The sequence below is a fragment of the Diabrotica undecimpunctata genome, chromosome 8 (genome assembly GCF_040954645.1).
Source record: "Diabrotica undecimpunctata isolate CICGRU chromosome 8, icDiaUnde3, whole genome shotgun sequence".
In the NCBI taxonomy this organism is placed as follows: Eukaryota; Metazoa; Arthropoda; class Insecta; order Coleoptera; family Chrysomelidae; genus Diabrotica; species Diabrotica undecimpunctata.
The window spans coordinates 143,166,368-143,191,458 of NC_092810.1; the positions used below are offsets into that span (position 1 = coordinate 143,166,368).

General features: G+C 32.4%; 1 protein-coding gene across 2 annotated transcripts in view; it reads right to left on the reverse strand.

The window, feature by feature from the left end:
* Nucleotides 1-400: 400 nt before the first annotated feature.
* Galphas (G protein alpha s subunit) overlaps nucleotides 401-25,091 on the reverse strand; it is a 72,804-nt gene continuing 48,113 nt past the window's right edge. For both annotated transcript variants that reach the window (XM_072541266.1, XM_072541265.1), the window contains exons 6-7: nucleotides 21,124-21,251; nucleotides 401-16,191 (exon numbers count right to left, since the gene is read on the reverse strand). In XM_072541266.1, the coding sequence (XP_072397367.1) occupies nucleotides 16,045-16,191; nucleotides 21,124-21,251 (275 nt within the window). In that variant the 3' untranslated portion in view covers nucleotides 401-16,044. The remainder of the gene's footprint in view (nucleotides 16,192-21,123; nucleotides 21,252-25,091) is intronic.

Below are 25,091 nucleotides of genomic sequence, written 5' to 3' on the forward strand. Positions count from 1 at the left end.
AAAAGGTAAACATCTCAAAGAGAAAAACGTTTAAGTACAGAAAATTTGTTACTTTACAAAACGTGCATCGGCAAACACAACTGCCCATTTTAAAAATATCAATGAGGACTAAATTGTTGTAATCCTCAATTGCACAAATTTAGTAAGTAGACAAGCGTACAGTTTTTACGCTATCTGTATTACTAACTATAAAAACTAAAAATGACAAAAGCCGAGCGCACTCTCTATGAATGTCAACCAATGCCGCTCAAATGGGTAGTTTTAAAGCCGAAAGCGATGAAACTTAATTAATATTGATTTTTGATGTAATGAGACTAAATCAAAGTGACATTAATACGGTCTGAATCAGGCTGTGGAGGCCTACGTTCTCACTGAATATGAATTTAAGTAAAACTGAATGTTGTATTAAAACAGGCTTTTATTTTAAACAATAATATAAAACGATTTTCATACAGCACACTATATAAAAAGGTAAGACCAAACATAATATAGATTTTTAGCCAAGTTTTAAAACCAAATGACCAATGTGCCGTCTACACGTCCATTCGAATTTAGTTTATGTTAGTCACTAATTAAAGTCATATATTTTAACTTCTAATATTCATAATTGCAACATTTCCAGATAACTAAGTTAACATTTGATTGCAATCATTCCTATCTGTATATTCGTGTAATTTTTTTTTATTAATATATTTACATATTTGAGAAGAACAGAAAACAAGTACCGATATTTTACAATAATGTCTAAATACAAAGAAACAAAAGCGACATACAATAATATTTCTATGTGAAATGTACATAAAAGGATAATATTTTTCATGAATTTTTGTGCTTAGAAATGTACGTTTAGTTTTTAAATAATTTAAAAAAATATTTTCAATTTGTAAGTTTTAACAACCAAAATCTGTATGTAAAATTGAGGTTTCGCTTTGTAATAATATATAGTCGAGAAGCTACCCCACCTGATAGTTCAGAAGAATACACTAAGTATGAAAATTGATACGATTCACTTCAAATAGGTTGCAATTTTTCCGAATTCCTACAGTGAGTTTAACGGTTGAGTTCTTTTGACGAAATCGTAGGATTTTGGATTCAAATATTTATTTTTTTTAGCTTATACTGAGTGAACCGTAAATAATTAACCATTGTAACTTTACGTTCCGAAGCTAAATGTGATATTTCACCAACTAAAACGAGTCTAAATCGTTCGTTTATGAGTTAAAGAGTGTTAAATTTGTAAAATATACATATATTTTTGTTCATTAATCAGTCATTCCTTTTTAATATCGATAATTATAATTGATAACTTGTAGATGGCGCCACGTGTGACACATTAAATAGAATAAATCAGCGATTACTTTTTTACCCATTAGTAATTAGCATTGTAAATGTTCAATAAAGCCTCATCATTTCTGTAAAAAAAAACAAGGTCTATATAGACACACGAGATCTAATTTGTTTTAATCTAAGTGATCTAATGTGTAATCTAGCGTTATTTCCCTTGAGTGATTCTTCTTTTTCTACATTAGTTGTAATGATGAGACATAACTGTTCAAATGACGAAATACGAGATTAATTTGCGTTTACACAAGGGAAAGTTTTTCTGGACATGTAACACCAAAAGACCGTATAGGGCGTTTCAAAATTATTAATCTTGTTCTGAAGCTATTTTCTTGTGGCATATTAAAGTAATTACTATTTAAATGGGAATAAGCCACAATTAAAGGTTAAAGTACGTTTATTAACGTTTCAATTTCCACTTCGGAAATCGTTCTTAAAATACAAACATTAGTGAATATTAAATGTATTTAAATGTATATTTCTTTGTTTCTTATATGAATTTTCATATACTATATGTAAACTAAAAATAATTTGATCAAAATCAGAATTTGATATCACATTGAAAAGCAAATATTATGTTGAACAATATCTTGTTCAACAAAAAATAAATTAGATCTATGAAATTGTAACCTTTCGCGGATCACTAATGTTTGTATTTTGAGAACCATTTCCGAAGTGGAAATTGAAACGTCAATAAACGTACTTTAACCTTTAATTGTGGCTTATTCCCATTTAAATAGTAATTAAAATTATTAACCCACAAGAGAATGACGAAATTTTGATGAAAGTTCCAGAAAATACTTACGTAAACACTCGTAGATTATCTTAATGTACTAAATTAGTTATTTATGGCAACTGGTACCATTTTACACCTACGATAAACTAGATTTGAGTTTTGTCTGTGGCCAAGGAGGAAAAATAATAACAACGGAACATTTCTGAATGAAATTATGTTTATTGAGGAAGCGCAAATGTTTTCAGAAGCAGTCACGACTGGGAAACTAAAAACCTTCACTTCCAGAAAGACATTTCTAGTACAAATTAAAAAAAATATTTGGTGGAGCATAATAGGTAATAATTTGAACTACCTCGTACTTTAAATATTGATTCATATGTAATCCTTTAATTTACAACTTATTCGACATCTTAGAATCGAAGTGAAGGAAACTATAACAGCTTTTATAATTTACTAAATCAGCGAGTCCGGTGTGGGAATAGTAAAATAGCCATATATAATAGCCAAATATATATATATATATATATATATATATATATATATATATATATATATATATATATATATAAAGGGCCGAGGAGCGAGCGATATTTTGATTTTGAGATGAGAGCAAGATTTGAGATACGAGAAATCGGTTTTTATTCAAATTCATACCTCTTATTTGACTACTTCTAATTTGCTTCTTAAATAAAAGGTAGTTTTACTGGTAATAGATCTTTACGGCCCCGCCATAAAGATCATTTTACGGGTCTGTACGTGACTATTACTTGGACCGACAAATTAAATGGTCATGGGAAGTTAAATCCGACAAAAATTCGGATTCTACTACTAACCATATTGCACTCTCGATGTCGATGTCGGTGTAATTTACACTGTGTAAATGTTTACTGTAGACCTCAGTATGTCTGTTTTGCTTGTTTCCCTCATTTTCAAAGTATTGTTGATAAGTTATGTTCGCGTTTTGTGCTTTTTGTACATTACAATATTACATTTATTTTTACAACCATGGGTTCGAAGAAGAAGATGATGTCTATTGAAATAAAATGTGAAATCATTGAAAAACATGAGCAAGGTGTACAAGTAACGAATTACACTCGTATGTCGAGGTACCAATGTATATTGATTAGTTCTTCCTCGGGGTTTTTGAGTATTAACCAACTATTCTCCTTTGCCTCCCCATCCAAGTATCGCCAATATTTATTTTTCGCATTTATCAACAGCGGACCACAGCTCCGACAGATCTGGTTTACTGGATTCGCATTTTTATTTTATAAAAACTGGACCATAGTAGAAATGAATAAACAAAAAGAAGGATGACACTGAAACAATACTAAGCTACCTAGAAGAAAATTATTTAAATTTGGTATGTATTCAACGAGTGATTTGTGAACAAAAATATACATATTTTAATTTTACAAATTTGCCATTCTGTAACTCAAAACTGAGCAATCTTAGACCCATTATTATTAGACAAAATATTATTTTTGGCTTTGAACACAGTTATAATTTGGTCCAATATTTACGATTCATTCTACACTTATAATTTACACTGTAAAGGTTAGTCGATATTTTCCAATATTATATTAATTTGTAAAAATACAGTTAATGATTGAGAGATTTAAATTGTAATATATTTTTTTGAATGCGCACTCTTCCGACCTATCCGAGGCTTTTTAATCTAGCGTCTGGACTAGTAAGAAAGTCTTAAAGGTTTCACAACATTTGATTCAAATACACTTTACTAATTTGCATATCTTATTTTAACATCGTTACTAAGAAACTGTCTATTTTTCATTTTAAAAATTGATGACACCATCTAACTTACTCGGAAAAGGAAAATGTTCATTCATTTACAAGTTACGGATATGATTCAATGATGAAATGGTTGTGATGGAATTTGATATAATTATATATACATTTCTGCCAAAGTCCAGAACAACCAATTGGTACATTTATTTTTAAAATTGAAGTATATATTCTCGTTTAATGTCCACAGCTGAAGATACGGAATACAATTATCACGAGTTGTAACTTTAGTAGTTACAAAGGTTCATCAAAGCATTTAGAATAAAATGATATATTATATTGTCCCTATGCCACTCTAGACTGGACATCATCTTTAATGTGGATCCAAGTCTTAAATCTAATCAAACGCCCATCTCGTTTCCTATCAATCTATTCAATTCGTCGTTAGTTAAAATCCTTGGAAAATTTATTTATATTTTATTGCAATAAATGACATTTGAAGGAAAAAAATATCTTTTAACTAAAGCTTGTTTTAGTGAGACGGGATCTGTTTTAAATTGGACATTTTCCATAGAAGTCTAGTTTTGCTGGAATCACTTCAGGATATACCTTGTATCAATAATCATGATAAGCCCCCGTCGCAAACATTGTGCTTGAATTTTTTATTTTACAAAATCTAAAAAAAAAAGAAATTTTTGCTTTTTGCGCCCATTATGTATGTCTATAACTCGAGAGATATTGTTTCTACAAAAAGTTATAGAAGACAAAAGTTTCGTTTTTCAATTTTACATAACACTTGACAGGCTAGAAATAGAAATTTTAATGTTTATTGTTTAAAAAATAGCAATAATTGAGGAAAAAAGTGCAAAACATGGAGTTTTTCCTTTAAATTTTGTTGGCTCCTTAAACATAAACTATAGCCTTCATATTTCGCCTAGAAGAACTTTATAATACGACTGAAACATGTGCTAAATTTCGTTAGGATCGGTTTAACAATTTTTGCATAATAATTCTGTAATCCAGGGTCGGCAAAACAATTTCAAATTTGCAAAATTATGCTAGGCTCAAAATAAACATTTTTTTTTTTAATAAAAAAAAGCTCAAGCTTTAAAACGCACTCTAAAAAATTTGTATCAGTCAACTAGGAGAGCATAGGAAATTTTTTAAAGTTATAAACGATTTTTGGGCTTATAAATACAATAATTTCAGTAGTTTTACACATATCAATTTCAAAATTTGTACACTTATAGAAAGAGGCTTCTTGAAAAAACAATGCATTCGGTTTATTGGTTGCCCAGATATCGAAGCTTTAAGTTGGCATGTATTTGCCACCTAACCATACGTGATAGAGGCCTCGTTTTTAAACAAATACTTGTCTTGTCAAGTACTGTTTATATAAAAAAATTTGTGTGATGTGCTTCGTGACAACATGAAGAAAAAAAGACAAAAATAATAGTTTTCGCATGAAAAGTCGCTAGAATTACATGGGAGGTAGGGTGTGGGTAGCTCACATCCGATTTTGTTTTTTATCGATGTCACAGATAAGGAATTCAAATTTTATATGTTACTTTACTTGAAAAAACGGGAAATTTGCAATAAACAATTTTATACCATTCAATAATCGCATTTTCTTTCTATGCAGTTTATGTTTCTGAACTTGCAAATTACGAATAATGACGAATTTTTACTTTTAATAAATATACATGATGTATACAATGAAAATTACGTACACCGTATATGAGACTGTGAGTGCAATAACGGACCAATCCACAAACATTCAAAATTTATTTTATTGTAGAATATTAACTGTCTGGTTGAAATCTATCAGCTGCATAGTGGACCAATCCACATTTTTCTATTTGTTACTAGATGGCTGCACTAAAATAGTTTTGAAACTCCATATTTGATAGGATTTTAGAGAAGCAAATTGGATGCGCTGTGCTGCTGACAGTTAGATGTTTTTCTATCATTCTTGATTGATATTTTTGGATCTTTTGTAAATTGTCATTGTGACTTTTAATTATTGTGAAATATATTTATTCTGTTAATATGAATTTCGATGAAGATCTTACAAGTAGAGAAAATGTACGAGTTATATGAAAGTGAAACAAATAATCCCCTATCCTATTTTATTTTCCGCGAAACGTTCAACAAGGAATATAATTTACACTTTCATCAACCAATTACTGACTCTTGTAAGAAGTGTGATTTATTTGAAGTCAAAAGAAAGGCAGCCAATAGTGAATCAAGTTAACAACTCGAAACTGAAAAAGAACTTCAAAAGAATCAAAAGAAGGCGAAGAGTGCTAGAGATTCTTTAAATAGAGACACCGAAATGACAAAAAAAGGAAACACGTTGGTCATCTGTCTCGATCTGATAAAGACTTTACCTACACCTGTGCTTACCGCAGGAATTTGATACTACAAGCGGCAATTATGGAACTACTGTTTCAATATTTATGAAATCGGAACTAACAACTCATCTATGTTTGTGTGGGATGAAACCGTCACCTCTAGGAGTCCTTAAGAGGTAGGATTTTATTTCATCTTAAATCAAAATGACTTATTATGTATTCTGACCAATGTGGCGATCAGAATCATAATATTAAAATGTCATTATTATGCAATTATATCACTACATCTCCAGATTTTACCGTGGAAGAAATAGACCACAAGTTTCTGGTAAGTGGTCATTCTTACTTTTCATCTGACCAAGAGTCTGGTATAATAGAAAATGAAAAGAAATTCCATCCGCATGTATTTATACCCCAAAACTGGTATACAGTGATAAAGCACGCTAGAAAGAAAAATCCGTTCGCAGTAATAAACATGGAAAAATCAATATTTTTTTCTACGAAATTCCTTGAAAGTAATATAACAGAAATGTTTCTGAATCAAAAACCAAGGTAGAGTGGCTTAAAATTCAATGGTTAAGGTTTAGGAAAGACTTTACCAATACTCTTCAATATAAGTATTCAAACAATGAAGACGTTTATTTTGAAACAGTGGATCTTAATAAAAGGGAAAACTGTTTCCAAGAATACAATGGAATTACCACTTCTGCCACTTTACAAAAACCTGAGATGTTAAGTTCAAGTACCCGGAGGTGAAGTAATTGGCCCATTTGACGACTAAGAGGATTAGACATTCTAATTTCTGATGTTTTTATACATATTCTGTGGTAATAAAGTCTTTCATGCAATATCGAGTGTATTATTTTGTGGGATACCCCATTTCCTAACTAAAAATATTTTAAATGCAAAGTAGACCAGCTCACATTAAAAAATCGAATATAGGTGTTTATCCAAAATTGTTGATCAAATTTATCAAATAAGTAATATCTAACGTACGTCTATTCATTCAAACAAACAAATATTATTAAACAAGGTTATAGTGGATCTCCTGATTTTCACTTTTTTTCAAACCCATTTTCTAACGCATATTAATATTGGGGTTAGTCCGTTATTGCACTCATAGTGTCATATACTATTCTAGCTTAATTAACTAATATATTTTTAAACTCTGTCTTCTTTTAACAGATCAGATAGCTTCTAAAGTATCTTCCAAGTTATTTTTGCCTCAAAATCTTCATTTGGTATCTCAGTGTTTTCTTCGACGTCAATTTTGATATTTATGGTTTTTCTTATCTTTCCCCTTTTTCATATCATGTTCAACTTCTATTTGTTTATTTAGCTCAATATTTTTACATGGCTGACCGTTGCAGTGCAGATAATAATCAGAACATTTGAGCCCATGCTTGACACAACTGTAGGTTTTCGTGGTTAGGGGGCAAATGCATGCCAACCATTAGCTTTGATATCTCGAAAACCAATTAACTGAATGCTTTTTTCTAAGCGTCTTTAAAAGTTCCCTAACTCTACAAATTTTGAAATTGATAAGTGTAAAACTCAAAAAGTTATTTTGTTTATTTATAATCCAAAATATTGTTTACAACTTTAAAAAATTCACTACGCTCTCCTAGTTGGCCGATTTTAATTTTTCAAGGTGCGTTTGAAAGCTTGAGCCATTCTTTATTTGCAAAACAGTTAAAAAATATTTCGACCATTTAAAATGCTTATTTTGAGCCCAGCATAATTTTACATATACCGTCTCTAGGGAACACGGATACAATCACCGTCGCTAATTAGTGACTTATGTACGGAGAGAAGAGTATACACGTATTTTCTACCTATATACTATTTCAGGGACCGGTGTAAAAGTTTTTCGAGTTTTGGCACTACAAATCAAAACTTCCAGTTTCATAATCTTCCTTCGAGCAATTTTTCATAATAAATCCGAATCCGCCATCAGTTTTCTCTATATGTTGATCCAATAAGTATTGGATAAACAAAAAATATGATACTTATCTTTAGACTACAACAAACAAAATTTACAAACTTAACAAATCCTTATATTTTCCTGTAAAATTCTTACTCTTATCTAACTGAAATTATCTCCCAAAAAATAATTTATTGCAACAAAATATTATAAATAAATTTAAAATAGGTGTAAAATCAACACAACCGAAATCTTGGAAAGAGACAATAGCTGCTATCTGGGCTCAAAACCTGGACCTTTTTCCCAATTAACGGCATATTGAAATAAATCTTTACTCATCGATTTTATATTAAACAGTATTTAATATAACCATGAAACATTTCAACCGTTAAAGAATTTATTTAATACTGAAGATATATATAGTCACGGAACATATATTTAAATTTATTGTTTTCATTAGTTTTTTTTTTCGTAAAGTACACTAACTTGACGACTCAATGTTTGTTTTTAAATTATGACATCCAACATATAAAAAGCAAATACACGTTTGCATGTAAAAATGTTTTAAAAAAAGTTTAAAGAAATTATAACCACACTGTTAGTCTAATAATGGAAGCGTATGGCAAATCATATGATTTGTTATAGATATATCACATGTCTTAAGACCGAAACGCTTTCAGAAAAAAGATAGAAATATGTAAAATGTTGGGTGAGCTTGTATTAAAAAGTGAAACTAGTATTAAATAGTTAAATTTAATTTTTAAATTTGTTTAGTACTTAACAAGTCACTTTTAAACGGAACGTGCTAAATATGCTAATGCATTTGCTCACTTATAATTGTTTCTGTGCACTTGTTACTAGCAATCTATATAATTATCTTTGCACAATCACAAACATTTCTATTTTATACTTTCTTTTAGCAATTTTTCAAATAACAGTTTTATATTTTTATGGTTAACTGATCCTCTGCTTGGTCGACTTTCAATTGGTCTTGTGAATCATTTACCATATTGTAACTAATCTATAAGCTCTCGGCTTCGAGAGATGTCAGTACAATTCGAATGACAGTTACATATTTTACGCTGATGCTTCAATATTATTTTCCTACATTTATAAGTTTTTTTCCTTCATCTTTATGTAGTCATTTCCCCTTCTTTACGTCTTTATTACAAATACTTTTCTGTTCCTAGTTGTTCAATAAATTTGACTAGTCATTTTGTCATTCCTAGGCGCTATCTTCTTTTTCAGATATTTTAATAATATAAAGTTCGTTTCTTCGTTATATTCTTTCGGTATTGTTTCTTTCCCAAATTATTTTATTTAATCGTACCAAAACTACCGAAGAGAAAATGTAGTTATTTTGGACTAACTGATTTATTGTTATCAACAATAACTTCTTTCTGAAAAGACAAACAATTTAATCTTCAGTCTCAACAGTCCAATGTAGCGATTATTTGTTTAATGAGTGCAAAGTTTGTAAAAAAATCTATTTGCTTTTAAGAACCACTTTCGACTTGATTTACTTTTAAGGAAACAAATATTGCTACTTTTCTATATAATCGAACCGTCTCGGTATCACAGTGAACAGGACGTTAAATTTATCTAAACTCAAAACTCAAGATTGTTCGCAGATTCTAATTCAGCCATTATGGAAATTTTTTTCTATAAAAATTCCCATGTTCATCTGATCGGTATTTACCCGAGACACCGTAGTCGTTCGATTGTAACGATGTGACTCCCACGAGAGGACGTCACACGATTATAACAACAACTTTGTAAAGATAATTACAGTATCTGGCCAAATTATTAGGCCAAGCATTAAAAATTTGCATTTTTTGAAATTAATAATTTTTATCAACAGGAATGTTATTATTTTTTCGCATAGCAACATTTCATATAGTATGGTAACATTATTGTACTATTTTAACTTTGGTAACACCGCCTCATTCGCAATTTCTAGACAGCATTGCGTCCTGTCAACTAGTGTGCATTTTATAACCATAAATACTGTCTGTGAACATTTGAATTCTAAACGGTTTTGACCTGTACAGAGGTGAGTGATTTATCCTTTTTTTTAATTACTTTTTAGAGTATAAACATACGCAGTGAATTTATTGGTATAATTAAGGGTATTATACATTTTTAGATGGGGAAAAATGCTGATCTGTCACGAAAACGAGTAGGCCAGGTATTTGGACTACTAAAAGCTGGACAAATGTCTCAAAATGAAATAGCAGCAATGGCAGGAGTATCAAGAAGTTCTGTAAGGAATATAAAACAGAAAATTTCGTCTGGAGTCAGTTTGGATTTAACGCGTAAGGGTCATAGCGGAAGACATCGTGTGACGACTCCTAGGACTGATCGCAAAATAAGAGATGAAGAAATTTGTGTTTCAGAAAGAACAGTTCGTCTGAGACTTATCGAAAACAAACTGTGCCTACCATCAAACACCCACCGTCACTCATGGTCTGGTCTGTGGTATCCGGCAAAGGTACAGGCCGTCTCTACGTGGTGGAACCCATATTTATGCACGATGGTGCTCCTTGCCACAAAGCTAAGAGTATTTCAACTTATTTAAAACAAAAAAGAAAATTAAAGTTCTTGACTGGCCCTGCAACTCGCCTGATATGACCGCTATTGAGAATGGGTGGGAACTACTAAAAAGGGAGATTACGAAAAAAAAAAAAAAAAATTACTGATAAAAGTGAGTTACTTGAAGCGCTCATATAGGAGAGTGAAATCATAATCCTCACCTCCAGGAAACTATTCAAGCCTGATAAAAGTTTTTTGTTAAATTTTTTAGTACAGTTTAATTCATCATCAATTAGCCTATATTTGTCCACTGCTGAACGAAGGCCTCCCGTAAAACTGGGAGGTTTAAGAACCTAAGAGTAAATATTCACAAAAAAGAATAAAACAGTAATGTTTTTCAAATATATTCATAATCATAAGATAAATAACTTCATATAGTAAATTTTTCCTTGTTTGGCCTAATAATTTGGCCAGGTACTGTAAGTCCACTTTATCTACATAGTAACACGTCATTTATTCAACAACTACATCTAACCCAAACACCAAAACCGATGCTTGAAAAAGGCATAAATAATTCGGAATACAAAGAAAGATTATGATGTAAAACCATTATACATTATTAATTTTAAAAAGTTCTTAAGATTTTACTTATTTCGACCATCACACTGAACACATTTCGTCTTTCAGATCTCTGATACTTGAGCAAGTTATAAATCTCTTCCACTATAACCAGTTCATCACAAAATGTGTACTTACTTATATTAAAGTGCCGACAAACAAGTTGATGCTTTCAGCTTCTATAAAAATAAGACGTACTGTTTCTTTCAACAAACATATACTAGTTAGTAGTTATTTTCTTAAATTTATTTTATCGACATATCTATGAAGACATATTTTCATATGTTGCTATATTTCTTATTCAACTACTTACTAGCGTGTTTCGAATTTTAAGTTTATCTACACTTTAGGTACAGAATTTTAGATAAAAATTGTAGAATATCAAAAAATAAATTGTGTTTCGAAAGTTGCTTGAAAAATAAAGGATAATTTGTGGAAGTTCTATACAATATACAATTAGGTATATATTTTTACCTAAACATTTATTTTTACAGTTTTAATCGTGATTTTTAAATTACGTATTACTAGATATTAATTAATACACATATTCTGGTAATGCTACGTTATCACATTCTAGACAATACCTACAGAATTTTCAAATGTACAAGAAAATTTAAAGAAGGACCACTTAAGGTCCGTTCTCTATATATTCCTAAGTCGTAATAGTATAACGGATCGTTTCAAGGATATATGAAAAAGTAAGATCCATAATTTATACAAAAAGTGGATCTAATAATAAAAAATCGGTTAATGATTAGAGTCCAAATTTAAAATCAAAGAAAATCTTCGCTAATTACTTCTCTATTGGAATTATATATTTGAATCAGTGTGGTTTTAACAATATAATTTATTTCATTTGGTATTTTTTAAAGTTTTGTACAAAAAATACTTATCATATTTAAATAATTTCATTGTTTTCTTAGATCAGATGATTAATCTCAAAACTTGAATGGTCAAAACGTTCTCAGCTAAATTTATAACAAATGTGCTCACAGTGTTGCTGATAGAAGCTACTTTATCGTTTTATTTTACTTTTATAATTACTATTATTAATCGCAATTATAAAAAAATGGAAGTTCCTTATTTGACATTCCAATCTCAAATTCGAAGGCCGTTTTTAAAATAGAAAAAACTCATCGTGCTCATTCTTCAAGTGTGGAAAAATCGATCCATTACACACTTCTCAATTATTGTCAACGTGTTAAACCGTTGACTACGATACAGCGCATATATGGTCTTCAGCTGTTAAATAACTCATTGTTTTAATAGTTTTAATAGTTTAAAATGTAATAAATATTTTTAAACATTCTTTTAATATATTATGTAATTCAGACGTACATATAAAATATATGAAGAGGTGGATTCCAAAAGGGCTTAACTCTTTTTTTTTCACATTTTGAGGTTTTAGTTGGATCTGATTCTAGAGCTAAATTTCTAACATTAGAAAAACAAGTTATGCCATAACAGCTTAAGTCCAAGTATACTATACAGATAACAAATCAGTAATGTTTTCCAAAAGTGCTTTAGTCATACCTTGTTCTTTTCCAAACAGGCTTAAGTCAGCTGTTGAGTGTTTGCGCATGCGCGATTCCAGCTGTCAGCATCTGTTTGCTGTGAGTTTTTGGTTATGTTGACTGTTTGAGGTGAAATAAGTGAGTAATCGAAAACGTGTGTTATAAGTATAAAATGAGTTTAGATTTTGTAACAAGTGATTTTTCAGTATCTGTAAACGACATTAATATTGCCAAGAAGAGGAAGCGAGAGAAAAATGAAGACCTTTGGGACAAAAATCTCAAGAAATTCGCAATAGATAATAAAGAAGCTCATTCAGATCCTCACATTATTTGTGCTCATAAAGGTGATGTTTGTAAGACATATCTATTGACTCCTAATGATGTAAGTAGCTTTTATGATAAAATCTACTCACATAAGACTGCTGCTGATCACAGAACAACTTCGTATTAAAATACCTTCTCAATCAAGAGTCTAAGCAACATAGACTACAAATAAAACAAATGCACGATATTGAACAGTTACAAAATACTTCATACGACAGACAAATGATGTTTTATTAAGTGTGTGTAATTCCACATTCTTGTCCATCACACAATTTTCATCAAAAAGATTGAATCGCTTAGCTAAAGTTTTAAAAGAGTCCGGATAATGTCCCCGTGAAAAGCGAGGTGGAGCTAGGATAAACCCCAAAGATTCAAAAAGAACAGAAGTCACTTGCATCTTACTCAAAGTTCTTCAAGATCTTCCAGACGAAATTTAATCTAAGTTTTGGCAGTGAAAATACAGACGTTTGTTCATTTTGTGATCTAACAAAAACTGAAATAAATTTATGCAAATACCTTCAAGAAAAAACTTCCCTTATTACTAAGTACAGATTGCAAAAGTTACGAGCTAAGAAATTTTATGAACTGCTTAAAAGAACAGAAACTAATGTAATTAAGGTATCTTTTGACATCTAGGTCCATTCTTCCAATGTCATCTAGGTCTGTCAATCTGCTTAAAATATGTTTGTGGCATTTAAGAATTCCAAAAACTGTGACACATCAAAGCTACCTTTTTATGGAACTCTCTCTCCATTTTTAAATATAAAAAATGAGGTAAACCATAAAAGGTTGCTATACTGCAGTGTCATGGTTTTATCACAATGCCAGTTAGTGTGGAAATCACCCGATAATGAACCACGTCCTCAAAGCGTTCCTAAAGACAATTCACAAGTCGATTTATAATAAAAGGGAAGAGAGAATTTGGTTGCAAAAACGGCTTGGAAACACGAGAAAAACTCTTTTGAGGAAGATGCAACAATCGTGATACAATCAAAAAGAATTAAGTATCACCAACAGTCTGTATACACTAACTAATGGAATAAGACAGGGCTACATTCTCTCCCCCATTGCTATTTAACATAGACATAGATAATCTTTTGTAACTTGCACAGCAGAATTTCTATAAATATTCTATGAAATTTAGCTGTCTTTGTAGATAACATGAGTGAGCTACAAGAAATAGTAAATAATATTAATATGATACCTAATAATCAGCATTGTATATGCAAGCACAGTTGAAAATAAATAACGGAGAGAATTGGACTGCAACAAAGAAGTAATGTACGAGTAGCAATGGATAGAAATGTTTTTTTTTTATATCTCCCCATCGTTGGCGTACAAAGAATGATTGAACTGCAATGACTTTTAACGATTATACCTTAATGCTATAATTAAAAAAAAAACAAATAAAAAAGATTTCACAATGGAATTGCGCCAGATGTAGGCAACTTACAGTTCTTTATTGCAGTGTTATATGCCTACGATTATAGACGTATATATTAACATAGACCGAGCATACCGGCGGTCTCTTGCGATTGTTCGATCTGTTTCTCTCTGGCGCATTGAAACTTCTCACTCACTCTTCTTTTTGTTTCTCTCTCTCTCACTCTCTCTCTCTCTCGACCAAAAAGAAACGCTGCAATACTTACTTGATGTAAGACAGAGAAAAAATGGTGTCGTCACTTAGCTCTACAGACTGCCCAGTCTATGTTAACGAATTTTATGTACAAGTGTGATTTTTCATTTTAATATTGCATTTTTAAATTTATTAGATTTTCAAAGAAAGTATATTCGATTAAAAATATAGTTACGACCTTTTAAAACGAATCCTTAAGGTTAGTCAGCTTTCAGAAGACCTTACAGCGATAAAGAGCTGTATACTGTGGATATACTGCGAAAAATGGCCAAGTTTTTAACAATCTAAATTTTGGAAAATGCTGTATTACTTATTATTTTTAAACTCAATTAGTGTGGATCAATATTGAGAGCAATTTATCCAGATGTTTATTCTCGCATTATTAATTTATTAAATTATAAGATAGATATTTTTTGTACACTTCTTTCATTATTTTCAATCTTTTAAATATACATTCCGTCAACTTATTTCAGATATTTTGGTACATCTCTTATTGTACTACATATGTACGAGTCCTTTGAAAAAATGGCACATTAAATTTATATGAAAGGTTTGCACATATATACCACATATTCTAACATAATCAATGTCATTGACAATGTCATTTTCAATGTCATTATCCAAGACTAGTTTCATAAAATAAATTTTAGAATGATCTATGTGGAGGAGCATTTTTGTATTTACAAATGCATAATATTTCTAAACGTTGCTTAATGTTTCACGGTAAATAAAAATGTAACGAAACTGCCTGTAATTTTAACAAATGTTTAATAGTTACTCTGAACAGTCATACTGATTGTTTCGGGTTTAAAAAATCAATAAAAAAAGTATATCAAAACATTTTTAAACATTGTAAATTGAGCAAACAATTACTTTTTTTTAAATTAAAGCCATCTATTAATCAGACATTAAATTCCTTTTAAAGTAAAGATTTATATATTTCCACTATACATTTATCCTAAATGCTCCAATATTCTTTTAGTCTGAGATTGATTTAATGTCCATAGTTATAGAATCGCTTGGACCATTAAGATTATTTATTAAACCAAAATGTTTTCTTTTGATTATAAATTAATAATCACCACTATATTCGGTTATAGTTTTAAACAGTATAGTACTATTTAAAAATTAGTTTTCAGCTAATGGAGATGAAAAGAGAAATAAAAAATAATGGCTATTACACTGGCCATTCGCTTCTTGTAGCTGCTACATCGACCACTTTTTTGGTTGACAAACGTAAAGTGAACGTTGTTAGCCGGCCAAAAGGGAGGAATTAAGCGCTGGAGACCAAAAAATATGCTTGAAAATGAAGTGGGCGGTTATAATAGTTCATACTGACGCAGATGCATACGTTGGATAATGTCACGGCAGTCGTTAAATACTCTCTTTATGTTTTCCGTGTCCACAGCACATGTAAAATGGGGATAACAGTAATGCTTGCCCTCACCTGAAGCTGTACTTATGCGCTGAAAAATAAAATAAATATTAATAATTAATAATAAAAATTTATTTAAATAATAAAGGCTCAAAGAACCGATATAAAGCCTCGGAACCACACGAAACCTAAGATGACGAACCCCCACAGAAAAGGAAAAATTAGCCCACAATCAGATTAGCAACATGGAACATTACTTCTTTCGACAACAAAGACCAAGAGATAATAGAAGAACTGATAAATAAAAACATAGAAATTTGTGCAATCCAAGAAACCAAGAAGAAAGGTAAAGGCCAAAGAAACTATAACCAATATTTTCTAGCATCCAGTGGAGTGAAGAAAGAAGAACGAGCACCAGCAGGCGTAGGTATACTTGTCCATAAAAAATTTAAAGACAACATAAATTACTGCCGTTATATCTCCGAAAGAATAATACATATGAACTTCACAATGGACCACCCAAAATTAAATGTCATATCTATCTATAGCCAGGAGGACTGCAAACCAAAGGAGGAACGAGAGGCATACTACGAACAATTGCAAACCATCCTGGATGAAATACCCTTAATTCTTATGGGTGACTTTAATGCACGAATCGGAAATGAAATAGTTCCAGGAGTAAAACAAAGATTTAATGAAAACCATGTCAACGTAAATGGAGGACTCATGACTAATATCTGTGCTTTTGACGAACTGAGAATCAATAATACATTTTTCGACCATAAGCTCCAGTATAAATGTACATTTAAAAACTGTACACTAATAGAAAAATCAACCGAAAGCAGATTCTAGATATCCGAACTTTAAACTCAGCAGACGCAGGGAGTTAACACAAACTAGTACTAGCAATGTTCTATGTACCAGGGATTTAAAACTGGAACTAAGAGTTAGGTTGGCGAGGTGCTATGTTTTTTCGACTTTGTTTTATGGAATGGAATCTTGGACATTGAATACGACATCAACGAAAAAACTGGAATCATTTGAGCTGTGGGTGTACAGAAGAATTCTGAAAATATCATGGACAGAACACGTCACAAACAAAGAGGTTCTGAGAAGGATGAACAAAGAAATGGAAATTTTAAATTCAATAAAAACAAAAAAATTGGAATATCTCGGACATATTACACGTGGAGAGAAATACACCTTGCGAGAAACGAGAGGCCTACACGAAGTACAAAACATCAAATACTCCAGATTCCCGAGACACGTATAGAAGAATACGAAGTGAAATAAAACAGTTGGTAAGAAAAACAAAAAATGGACACTGGAAACAGTTTACAAAAAGGATGGAAAGTGAATTAATTCTACGGTACACAAAAACAAATATGGAGATTCATAAGAAACCAACGGAAAGAAATGGCAGAATTGAAGGAATACAATAACATACCAGCAAACGAATGGAAAAGATACCTAGAAGAAAATTGCTTAAGGAAACAAAAGGTGTCAATCTTTTCGAATTCAACAGATAGTGTTCTGAGCTAGATGTGTTTATAGAATTATTTCCTAGAAACTTGTTTACACATATTGCTGATAGTGCTAATAAACGTATAAAGCTATTAAAAAGAAAAAAGAATTGGAAACTTAACTGCGAGGAGACAGACATGTATGAAATTATGACAGTACTTGGCTGCACTCTTGTGATGTCCTATAACAGGGTGCAGAGTTTTATCATTACTGTTCCAACAATGAATCATTGTCAAATACTATAATAAAAAATGCTATCGCTAGAGATGATGTACTTTCCTATTTTCAAAAATGTATTATACTGACCCAACAAAACCTCAAAATTGTTCTAAAACGTACTATTTATAAGACGTCGTAAACTGTTTAAAAACACGATTTCAAAAGGCAAGATCTGAATCTTCTTACAAATCCATTGATGAGACCATTCTATGACTGGTTGCATATACGCCTTTAACATCTACTCCGGTAAGGAAATCATAGCACTAGAGGGGACTCTTGGAGAGAGGGTGGTAGCGACACTCTGTCAGACACAAAATCAAAAGACGTATGTTTGTTTATTGATCGTTTTTTTACCACTGTTGGTTACATGAATGACATTGATATAGTAACACGGACAAAAAGAGACCTGATACAGGCTAATGAGACATTAGAAAAAGCCGCGAAGACAATGGGACTACAGGTCAACATATCCAAAACAAAATACATGAAGGTCACGAACAGCACACAAATAGCGGCACCACAAGTTCTAGTGACAGAGGCACACACATTCGAAGGGGTCTCGGAGTTTATATATCTTGGAACACAACTAAATAACAGCAATCTAGTAAGCGTAGAAATTAAGAGAAGAATATACCTGGCGAACAGAGCTTACTTTGGACTAAAGCAGCTCTTAACATCACACATAATTAGCAGAAAAACCAAGATACTAATATATGAAACTCTTATTAAACCTGTCCTGACATACGCGTCAGAGACATGGACTATGGTAAAAAGCGACGAAGAACTGTTAGGCCGCTGTGAAAGAAGAATACTTAGGTACATATACGGAGGAGTACAAGAAAGCGGGATATGGCGCAGGCGCTACCGATATGGCGGTCTAATTGATAGACTAAGGTGGCTAGGACACCTTGAAAAAATGGACACGGGACACCTCTAAAGACAGATATTACATCAAGAGCCAGTAGGAACCAGGAAGGGAGGCAGACCAAGATCTAGATTTAAAACGCAAGTCGAAGATGACTTAAAATTTAGTGGTCAGAAATTGGAAAGCCAGGGCGAAAGATAGGAGGGAATTGAGGCTAATTCTTGAACAGGCCAAGACCCACACAGGGTTGTAGAGCCAAAGATGATGATGATGGTTACATGAATAATCTTGAGTTTCCATACGTTGGTACATACAGGAAGCGCAGAAAGAATACGCCACAATTTATTGATCTAGAAGAAGCTATCTAGAGATGAATCTGATTCATTGATAAATGATAAAGGCAGGACATTAAAGAAGTTTTACTTTTATCAAACTGCCACTCGCCATCTTTATCACAGACTGAAAGAAAACTAAAAACAGGCAAAAAATGCACTTTTGATTGCCCTGAAGCTATAGTATTTTACAATAAATATATGGGAGGGGTTGATTTGGCTGATCAAAAGATTGTCACCTATGATTTAGTCAGAAAATCTACTAAATGGTGGCGTAAAGTTTTCTATACATTGTTAATGGCATCTGTAATCAATTCATGGATAACATTTTCGGAAATTCAGAATAAAAGGAAGAAAGTTCCTCTTCTTCATTATTTAGTACCTGTAGCTGAGCAGTTGATAAGTTTGGGGAGATCCAAAGCCAAAATAAGAAGAAGAGTCTCTGATCGTCTAGGTAGGCACACAAAAATGCAAAAAATTATGACAAATATTGGAGATCACCTTCCAAAACAAACTAGCAGTAAAAGAAGATGTTTCAGTTATTCTCAAAAGAAAAAGGAAAGCCGTACAAAAACTTTATGTGTTGGATGCAATGTCCCATTGTGCAAAAAGTGTTTTTTAACATTCCACTCATAAGTGGGTTTCATATATATTCAGGGATTCTACAGTATTCACTGCCTTCCCTCGCTCAACCGTTTCCATCTCTCTCTGTTGTCCAATTCTCCATCGTTTAGGCCTCTCTTACTCATGGCGTCGTCTAATTCGTTCCTCCAGGATTTTCGGGGTCGTCCTCTTTTCCTTCTTCCTATGGGGCTCCATTCGGTTATTCTCATTATCCATCTGCTGTAGCTAGTTCTTCTTACATGTCCATACCACTTTAGTCTTTTTTGTTCTATATATGTTAGTATGTCTGTTTCTATTGATGTTCTTTGCTTTATTTCGTCATTACTTCACCTATCCATTCTTGTTACTCTGCAGCATCTTCGGCGGCATTCCATCTCTGTTGCTACTATCTTACTGCTGTTTTTCTTGTTGATGATCCAATTTTCAGCCCCATATGTCATAATACTTCGCACTAATGTTTTATAAATCTGTGTTTTTGTCTTCATATTTAGGTATCTATCCCACCACACTGAGTTAAGTTGTCGGATTGCTGTTCTTGTTTGTCCTAATCTTTGTGTAATTTCTTCCTCTGTTGTTGCCTTTTTCGTGATTATAAACCTTAAGTATTTGAATTTATCCTTTCCTTTGATTGTTACGTTGTCATCAATCTGTAGATCTTGTATGTCTTCTTCACTTGTAGATAGGTACTCTGTTTTCGCGAGGTTAATATCTAGGCCAGCCTTGGTATATTCTTCTTGTAGTTTCTTCATCATGTAGCTGAGGTCGTCTTGGTCTTGTGCAATCACTACTTGATCGTCTGCAATGCTTAACGTATATAGGTATTCGTTCCATACCGCTACTCCCATGCCTTCGCATTTTCTTTTCTATGTAGTCAAGGCTTTCTCTAAGTATATTTTGAATAGGGTTGGAGATGTGGAACAACCCTGCAGGAGCCCTTTTGTTGTGGTGAAGTCTCCTATGATTCTTGTTCCCATTTTAATTGACATTTTATTTTCTTTATACAGAGCTTTTGTAGCTTCTATGAGTTCCGTCTGTATTTCTAATTTGTACATTGCCTCCCATAGTTCTGACCTTGGTACAGAGTCATACGCCTTTCTCAGGTCCACAAATGCCAAATGTATATCTCTATTTTTTGCTTTTTTCTTTTCCAACAGTTGTTCCAGTGTGTATATGTGGTCTAGTACCATAAGTGGGTTTCAATGATACCTTATCTTTTAATATTTTTTTTTTTTTGTAATTGCTCCTTTTATTACTGATGGGACCTTAAAATCCCAGTCAAAACTACTGTTGGGGCCAAAAGTTCCCACCTCCTTACAACGGACAAATGTGAATTTAACGACTAATTATATACATAATTTGTTTAAATTAATTATTCTGATTATAAAACTGAATAGTTTCAGTCTCTTACATGTAAAACTAAATTCAGTGGTGAAAGGGTTAAATAATTATATATGCTTACCAAAAACTCGTCCCTAATAAAGTACTTGGCTCGAAATACTTCAGGGTGTTCGTTGAAATCATTCGCGACCTCCACTGGAATCTGATATCTTAGAAAATCAGAAAAGTATTCTTCTAATTTACTCTTTCCTAAAACCAAAGATATATTTTAGTTGTTTGAAATTACAATGTTAAGTGACGACTAATCCAAGTTCTTAATCACTTAAAGTAAAAACTAAGCTTTACTTATAGAAATATATGTAAATATATAGTATAAATATTTAAATAGGTTAAACATTTAGACGATGTTTTGACGGATATTGCAGAGAGCCATAAACGGCGAACAACTCGAGAAGGACTGGAACCGTGCATAAATATATGACATCATTAAAAACGCACTTCGCGAAGGAAAATAAAACAAGTCAATAAAATATGTAACAGAAGATTTAAGAAAGAAAAAGACACAACAGGTAAAACAATAGGTAACACTATAGGCCATCGTCCTATTTATAGAATGAAAATTTTATTTATTTCAACCCTTAAAATTTGTTTAAATTTAAAGAATAATTTTCGATAGATATTTTAGAATTTAATATAAAAATTTATATAAACATAGGACAAATTTGCTGATTTCATTTAGATTTACATATTTAATAATAAAAGTTTCACATCGGCCCTTTTTTATCGTTTGCTGGATTATTCTTGTTGATTCATGTTTATTAAACTATAGTCATGAATAAATCTGGGAGATATAAACTGTTCAATCGTCATTAAAAGTTTTACTTACTGATCCACAAATAGGACACTGGTACTTAGCGTTATCAAAATGTGCAGTATTTCAGTATTCAGTTGAGTGTGAATTCGTGCACAAGTCGTTGCATTTTTTTAATTTTACATTTTTTTATTGGTATTTATATTTTATATTTAGGAGAAATTATTCCGAAGTAACTAACATTTTAATGAATATTATTTTGGATAAAACATATAAAAATAAAGTAAATGAAATAATATAGACATAACTCATTGAAGCAGGTGTGTAAAGGGCTAGTGAAGCGCAATACATGATGCCGTATCCTGTTAGCATCACTCAGCCTCTTCTACTCCATTCCTATCTTCACCTCCAAGTTGGTACACACCGGTAACCTGAGCAACCCCACTGGAGATTGGGTAACCAACCCCAGTTAAAGGTGGGGTCAGGGCTGACGAAGAAGGGAGCCTTGGTCATCCGATGAATAGGGGGTTGAGCGAAGGGCTAACAACCCTTCCCTGTAAAACTCAATTGTTGTGAATACAATGGCTAATGAAACAAACGGACGGATCTCACAACCATGAAATCAGCAAAGAAAAATGGACATGATTATGGATTTAATATCTTGAGGGGGCAAAATTGCGGCAGAAAATCGCGACAGTGGCAAAAGGGAAAATAGTCAAATTTAAAAATGGAATGTTGAAGGATTCAAAAGTCCTACAAAGACACAAGAATATCAAAATACTCTCAAAATAAAACTCAACGGAATCAGAGAGGAAGATACTGCAGAGGTTGAATGGGGACAATTAAACCAATAATAACGGAATCTGCAAAGGAAACTGTCGGAAAAGCCAAAAGGCAAAGAAATGCGGAATGGTATGATGATGAATGCAGAACTGCAGTAGAGGAAAAAAGGCAAGCTAAAAAACAGTAAAGCGCCAGGAACGGAAGGAGTTTCGGGAGAATTGTTGAAATATCGAGAAACCGGACTCTGGGGAAGAATCCATTACCTGATAAAGTTGGTATGGACCAAGGAGCAAATTCCGGAGGAATGGGCAGTTGGTCCTATACACCCAATATATAAAAAAGGAAATAAGAGGGAATGCCAGAATTACAGACCAATTACATTGCCAAATGTAATATACAAAATCCTTTCTGGCATTATCTACACTAGATTGTCTGAATACTCCGAAAATATAATTGGTAATTATCAAAATGGATTCGGACCAAATAGAGCCACTACAGACAACATATTCATACTTAGAACAATACGAGAGAAAGCTTATGAATACGACATAGACGTATATATAATATGTATATAGACTTTAAACAAGCTTTCGATAGTGTGAAAAGAGACACAATGCTGGAAGACCTCCGAAATCTAGGTATACCAAAAAAATATATCAGCCTCATAAAAATGACGTGGCAGGATTCAAAAGCCGCAGTTAGAGTAGATGGAGAACTGTCTCCCATGTTTGACATCAATATGGAGGTGAGACAGGGAGACGCACTTTCAACCATGCTGTTCAAAATAGTTCTTGAAGCAGTCATCAAAAAAGCCAATGTAACCGGCCATATAAACACCAAAACAGTACAAGTTACTGCATATGCAGACGATGTCGCCATTATTAGTAGAAGCAAGACACGACTAATGGAAACGTTCAAGGAAATTGATCCTGAAGCACAAAAAAGAGGGCTTAAAATAAACGAAACAAAAACTAAGTACATGACCATCAAAAGAACACCTGAGAATGAAAATAATATAGCAATAGACAACTATATTATTGAACGTGTGATGCCTTTACATATCTGGGCACAGAAATCAATCAGAAGAATTCCTTAAGTAGCAAAATGAATGCATGTATTTGAAGTGGAAATCGTACATACTATGCTAATAAAAGATTGATGACATCGAAATTATTAGACAAAAAAACCAAAATGACTATCTAAAGAACTTTGATTAGACCCGTAGTAACCTATGGTTGTGAAATCTGGGTAATGACGAAAAAAGAGGAAGCCCAACTCAGGACATTCGAGAGAAAGATACTGAGAAAAGTATATGGACCGGTGCAAGAGGAAGACGGCACATGGAGAATCAGGACAAACAACGAGGTTAATGAACTGAATGAAGGGTATGATATTGTAAGATTTGTGAAAAGTCAAAAACTGTCATGGCTGGGACATGTTCAGCGACAAGATGACACGAAAACGACAAAAAAGATGTTACAGTGGAAGCCGGTAGAAAGGCGGAAAAAAGGAAGGTTCAGGACGAGATGGTTGAATGACGTGGAAGGCGACCTGGAAACCATGAATATAAGACAATGGAGTAGAAGGGCCCAAAAGAGATCTGAATGGAAGGACATAGCCAGACAAACAAAGACCCATCCAGGGTTATGATGCCAAAAGAAGAAGAAGAACTCATTGAAGCAATTTATACCTGGAAAGCTTATTCAATTCAACTATAAATTTTGGGTTCTTTGTGGAAGTAGCGGATATTGTTATAATTTTGATTTTTATACTCACAAAAAAATCGCCAAAAATGATCCCGAATATTTGGCATTAGGATCAAGAGTAGTACTTGATATATGTTAGATTGCATTTCTGAACCTGCAAGCCAGTGGGTATTTTTTAATAATTTATTTACCAACAGAAATTTATTATTTTATGTACAAACATCTGAATACCGAGCAACAGAAAACTTGTGGGAAAATAGATTAGCGAAGTGTCCTATACAAGACACACCAAACTCTTGGTACAGAAGCTCGTGGATCATAGGATTGTCGATTTGATGTAAATGGAGAAATACTTTTTCTCTGGACAAAGAAAATGAACCTCAATCTGAGGAATCCTTAAATTAGGAGAGGGTGTGAAGTATACCTCGTCGCCTAATATTGAGAATCAAGTCCCTGATAAATATTCTATTGGTTGTAGTATTTCTATACTGTGTAACTCCTCTTATAACATATATATTTGCTTTTTCGTCGACGCTTTGAATCCTCAGTTGCTTTCTGACTTTAATACAGATTAATTATAATAGTATATCTCGGCTCAATTTTTTTTCTATTAATCGTTCTACAATTTTTGCGATATAAACCAGTAGAGTCAGTGTCAGTCAGTCTTACTGAAGTGGGAGTGACTCAATGACCTTGAGAGTTCACCAATGTAACCTAGACAGTCGCCTCTGCTTGCCTATCGCCCGTTCCGTCGTCTTCTTAGTTCTAATATATACTGTACTATATTGT